Source organism: Tamandua tetradactyla, chromosome 11 (genome assembly GCF_023851605.1).
Source record: "Tamandua tetradactyla isolate mTamTet1 chromosome 11, mTamTet1.pri, whole genome shotgun sequence".
In the NCBI taxonomy this organism is placed as follows: Eukaryota; Metazoa; Chordata; class Mammalia; order Pilosa; family Myrmecophagidae; genus Tamandua; species Tamandua tetradactyla.
In genome coordinates this window covers 54,535,805-54,541,962 of record NC_135337.1, presented here as the reverse complement: position 1 = coordinate 54,541,962, position 6,158 = coordinate 54,535,805, and the positions used below count along the sequence as shown (strand labels likewise).

Genomic DNA, 6,158 nt, shown 5'->3' with positions numbered 1-6,158 from the left:
CAAACCAGCACCACAGAGAAAGGCTACATTCTGCAGCATCAACAATTGTCACCTGATATTGCTTTGGAGTATCTGAAAGATAGTGTGGTATAGTGAATAAGCAGAAAATGAAGAAGAAAATAGCAGAAATATGCTTACATTATTATTTCGTCCCTTTGCATTTTGAAACTAAGAGAGTTTGGAAATGAGTCAAATACATATTTTAATTGATAAACTGACTTTATATTCACCTATTGGAAACAGTACAACATATTTTACATCGGATTATGAAATATGGATGTTTTACTAAAAGACAGGAAGAGCTCTTTTTCCAGTCTTTAAAGTAAATACATAATCAAAGGATCTTAAGGCATACCATTTATTCATATTCATATCTATTGAAATACTGTACATCCACATACTTCAATAAATAGTTAAAAACCTGACCTCTTTTTTAAATCATTTCTGGATTTCAAAAAACAATTTATAGTGAAAAGATTAAATAGATAACTTTTGGCTGCGTCACAAAGCTAAACACAATGGAGAAAGTAACAATTACTCAGTAAATTTGATCCATATAGAGGATTGGCTTTGATAATTCAGTTTCTCAGAGTTTTCTGACTTCACACATAGGGGTATTTATGCGTCCTGAATTATCTGGGTAATTCTCTCAGTTCTCCAGTCTACTTTCTAGATATAGCTCAAATGTCATGATAAAGCATTAATTTTTCAGTTAATTTATAAGCCACCTGAAAGTGGCTCCAAGTTTGAAATTCTCTCTCTTGAATCTTTTAGGGGTCACAAAAAAGCTATACTATAATTTGGGCAGTATGTTTCATAATATAATTACTGCATAATAGGACTTAATGTTATAACAGGACATGTTTCAAATGGGATCATTGTAAAACATAATTACACCACTTGTAGCTAAACCAAGAATGCAAATGAATAACTTAACTACACTAGTATCCCATATCTTCCCTCTCTCTTCATTTCCTCCCTTTCCTTCCTTCCTTCTTTACCTATATGCCTCTCTTTTTACCTCCTTTACCCTTCTATTTCTTTTCTTTCTCTCCTCTCCTCTCAACTGCTCTTTATTTTCCTTCTTCCTTCCTTGATAAAAATTCAGGGGCAACCAAAGGAGTCCCATAAATGGAACTTGTGGAAAGTATAATACTGAAATGAATAGCTAGAAAAAAGTTGTTCTAGATCAAAAGATAAATCAATTTTATAAAACTGCTATTCTGAAATTGCAACAATCTTGTACAGTCAGGACTGATAAGATGGAGTAATCAGACATTTCATATGTCCATAAATGTAAAATCATCTACTTGAACATTATATGCAATACATTCACACAAAAAAGCAAATACTGTAGCCTTATTTGAACAATATCAAACTCATAAATACTCATGATTTCACTCTGTCCAGGGGCCTAAGGACTAAGAATGCTGCCGTGATACAGAAAAACATAGTGAATACCTCCTCTATTTAAAAATGTCACTCAAGAAAGTCTCTTCTAACATAAAGGCAAATACATATAGCTACTGAGCTATGACTGTACTTCTGTCACATTCTATGGGAAAAACACCAGACTCCACAAATTCGGAATCATGACAACACTTTGAACTAATTATTTGGTTCATCCATAGTTATACCTTGATTTACCTCACATTTACCCTACAAACCTTACAAAGAGGAGGTATTTTTAACTCTAGGAAAGCGGTCACTGAATAATATGCATTCTTGATCTGTTTCTTTCTCCCAAACAATGGTACCATTGGCTAACACTTTTGTGGTAGCACCACTATTTCTAGTAAGTAGATTATTATGGAGTGTGCCACTTTAAAGCTGCAATACAAAAAGGATATTTTGCAGTTACCAATTCCACAAATATCAAAAAAAAGCAAATCAATAGTAATCAAAGTTAAAATGCCGTATTTGTTTTTTAAAAACCCATTTTAAATATATCACTCAAAATAATGTAATAAATTATCACAGTCAATTTAATAGCATTATGCCAGATTATTGCCATTTTGTGGAAACAGTATATTATTTATGCCCCCTAATTTGAGATTCATTTTTCTAATTAAAGTAGATTTATGATGTATTTTGGAGCTAAATGTGCTAAAAAAAATCACAATTTTCAAGCCATATCATTCAGGGTGAAATATTAGACACCGTAAACATGCACTATCTTTGTCCTAATTGTTATAATTTGCAAAAGGGGACTGTTTGCAGAAGAGTTTTAAGAGTGAAACTGATAACTTCACCAAACTTGTAAAATGGCTTTCAAGTCTATGGTCTTTCTTTAATAAAGAGTAAAAACCATCAAACTATTCCTGTATACAATACTTAGAGTAGCAGCATTTTCTTTCAGATTTTTATTCTTTATAACAGAAATAGTTTAATACTCACAATAACTGCGTACTTTTTTTATTCTCAAGAAATTCTCATCACTGGTGTCTTGTCTTCACTTGATCACATCTTACACATACTATGTAAGAAGAAGTAAAGCATGGTAATTTTCTTGGCTTTCTTTGAATTGAAATGGCCATAGAGAAAGATCATATTGCAGATGTAGTTATTTCAGGGATCAATCTGCTTCATACCAGCATAAAATGTTTGTTACAATGTATTTGGGAACATGATTTTTATATAACATACATTCCAGACTCTCAATAGAGTGATGTTTTCAGGAGGAAAATATGCAAAACCCTCCTGTCCGCAGGAGCACTGTCTGTCATACTAATTTACCTGCCATAGAACCAAATCAATTTTGAGGACTTAGCAACTCATGCAATATTAGGTGATAAGGTTTTGTGTCCTTTCTGTCAAACCATATGAAAGATTTTGGCTTGGAACAGTGAAATGAAAAGATGTTATATTGCGAGGCGATCTCTTGAAGGGACAGTGCTGCCATTTTAAAGGGAATTATTTCCCAAAGTGGATTTAACATTTAGCCACGACTAAAGAAATCATATGGTAACTTCACTTGTGCTATGTTAGTGAAATTGTTTTGTCGTCACAAAAACTGAGTTATTGTGGGCCAAAAGTCTCAAACCCCACTGGTAATGAGGGAAGAGATTTTTACAAGCCAAAAGTTCTTTCCTTATTTAGAGACAGGATACAGTTTAACTTTATCATTATGGTTTGATTTTGCTTTCAAATTTTACCATTTAGCAAACATTTTATATTAGTTGGAGACGAAGAGAAAAATCTTATTTTATGAAGGCACACCCATGCTGAACTTACAGGAAAGAGAAGCAGAGCTGCACAGCCAGTTATATTACAAGGCTCATTCCTGAAACCTGAATATCATGCGAGCAGAAAAAATCTAGATATGTGTTATATTTTGAAGAAATGATCTGAAGGCATTATTATTTGCTTTTTTATCAAAAAAGAAAAAAAAATGCATCTTTGTAAATGTGGATTGACTCTTATTGAAACAGGAAATTGGATGCCTGTATTGCAGCCTTAAACAATCACATATTCACTGCAATATTCGTTCTTGTAAACTACAGCCTGCAGCCTAGCAGACCATGACTGAATGCTTTTGAAAAGTTGTAGATTACAAACATGAAATCACAATTAATATCCTCTCAAAGTAATTTCAGAGCTTTCACGTCTTCAAAAAAAAAAAAAAAAGGACAATGTGTACTGCTTCACAAGGTAATGTAGCTAATCAAAAAAAGAGTAGAATTAAAGTATTTACATAATGAGCAATTCTACAGAAGGCGATCATCCCCATGTAAGCACTGCTGATTATATCCCACGCTGCTTTTAACAAACTGTACCAGATTGGATCCAGCCATTAGCACTTTCAGAGAATCCTTAAAAGCCTTTTATGGGTCTTTAAATTTATTGTAGAATGGCAATCTTCAGGTAGAGTATGCTGGTGAAAGAGGACAGTGTCAACACAAGGTACCAGCAGGAGAAAAGAACGTCGGCGCTCCCGGTTATTCCATACTGAGCTGTACTCGGAGCTGGAAAGAAATGGAAAAGATTAAATCAGAATCTAATTTGTGTCTTTCAGGATCTTGACAGTAATCCAAAGGCAGTGGGGGATTTGGGGAACAGCACCGGGGTTGGTGTCAGACAGACTTAGTTCACATCTGGTTGTGCTACGTGATGATGTGTGGCCTGATGAACTAACTTCTCTGAGCTTCAGTTTTCCAAGGACAAAACAGAAATCATATAAATTACCTGGCAAGGCTGTGATGAGAATTGGAGATGAAGCATATGCAGCCCTTTGCAACAGGCCAGATGCACTCAATTCTCAAGAAATAGTGGCTAACATGATTATTACTCATATATATTTCAAATACTTGTATTACTGAATAATACTCATACCCGCATATATTTACAAATAATTTTTATCAGCCAGGTACTGTAAGGAAGGCTGGAAAAACAAGGAAGAGTTCTTTCCCCCAAGATACATACATATATATATATATATATTTTTTTTTTTGGTAAGGAAAACATTCAAATAATTATAATATAATCCTAGAAATATTAAGTTGCATGTGCAAACTGCAGTGATACAGCAAATTGTGTGATTAAATCTGCCTGGGCAGAGGGAGGATGATTTAACAAAGAGTTTCACTACAAGGGACTGTTATTTGGGTGAACAAACAACATGTTTAAAGGCATGAGGAAAGGAGAGAGCAGGGTATATGTTCTAGGATATAAAAGCAGATGCGTCTTTCTGGACCACGGAGTTTGAGCCTGGAGCAGAGGGAATCGAGACTGGCGCTCTAGAAAGGGAGAAGGATCTCCCGTTGTAATGAAAAAAGAGTCCAGTTTTTTATACTGAAAGAGAATTTGAAGACTTTAGAGCAATGGAATTATATGATTACATTTATACCTTAGAAAGATCTGTTTTATATGTAGAGAAGCTTATGTGGTACTTGGCTAAGAGCCGTGTTGAATTTCCACCAAATACTTAGAGATTCACCATGCTCAGGATAGTGTTGGAATCTACTGACTAGATCCCACTCCATTTCACAAGAGGATGGTTGCCTTCTTGAATGTGAATTATATTCTGCTTCAGAAACTGAAGATCACAGGCATGCTTAGCTTTGCACCATGATAATAAGAGTAATAACAAAAGAACCCACAAATGTATTTTGAACTACCTTTTCTTAATGCAACCTGGATTGCAAGCACTGCTTCACGGTAGAAACATGAATGATGTAATCAAGAAATATACTATTTCACCCCTAAATCCATAACTCAAATTCAGGAGCAGTTTTAGTCACACTGAGTTTGAATTACCAGCAGGTAGTTTTTAATGGAACTTTCACAAGTGACTATGGTGTTGTTTATGCCTCTAAGTAATGAAAGGAGAAGAAAAATGCATTGGCCCTTGCCAGTGGGAAGTTTCCTTGACAGTACAAGTTTAATTGTTGATTCCAGGTGAGTGGACTTCAAGTAATGAGGCTACTACTCTTTAGTAAAGAGACATCAACATCAACTACTTAATGCTTCTATTTGCATCACAAATGAGTTTTAAAAAAAATGGAGAGAATGAAGAAGTAAGTCACCTGTTGACCAGACAGCTTTTCAAATTCTGATATATAAGAAGCCTAATTTAAAACCATGAAACTACCTAAATTATCTCCTCTTGTTCAAGACCTAGAAAAATGTTTCCTTTTTAAAAATATAAATGGTTGGTAATATGACCTTGTCAATGATAGGCGTTTTAGAGTTGTCTTTGTTACTGTTTTTTTTTTTTAAGGATTTTGAGTGTACTAAAACCAGTAAATAGTAAAGCCCCAATAATTAGCAACAAATATAAAGTGATTTTGTAAGAAAAAGAAATTGATTTTAAAAGCTAAGCATTTAGGGGGTGCGAGGTTAGTTCAATGGTAGAATTCTTGCCTGCCATGCAGGAGACCCGGGTCTGATTCCCAGTCCATGCACTTCCCAAACAAAGAAACCAACAAAAACAAACAAACAACTCAACAAATGGTGCTGCAATAAGGGGATACTCACATGGAAAAAGAATGAAATGTGACCCCGCCATACAGCATACAAAAAAAAAAACAAAAAAAAAAAGCTGAGCATTTAAAACAGAGGGAAATTATTTTTATTATTATGACAAATGAAATAGTATATTAAATAGTATATCAAATGAAAAGTATCAAGGAGCCTCAAAACTTCTTATCCATTTTTAA

At 34.2% G+C, this 6,158-nt stretch overlaps 1 protein-coding gene across 1 annotated transcript in view; it reads right to left on the bottom strand.

Annotated features, from left to right (window-relative positions):
- Positions 1-203: 203 nt before the first annotated feature.
- NEGR1 (neuronal growth regulator 1) overlaps positions 204-6,158 on the bottom strand; it is an 886,099-nt gene continuing 880,144 nt past the window's right edge. The window contains exon 7 of the mRNA XM_077120622.1: positions 204-3,965. Within this exon, the coding sequence (XP_076976737.1) occupies positions 3,841-3,965 (125 nt within the window). The 3' untranslated portion in view covers positions 204-3,840. The remainder of the gene's footprint in view (positions 3,966-6,158) is intronic.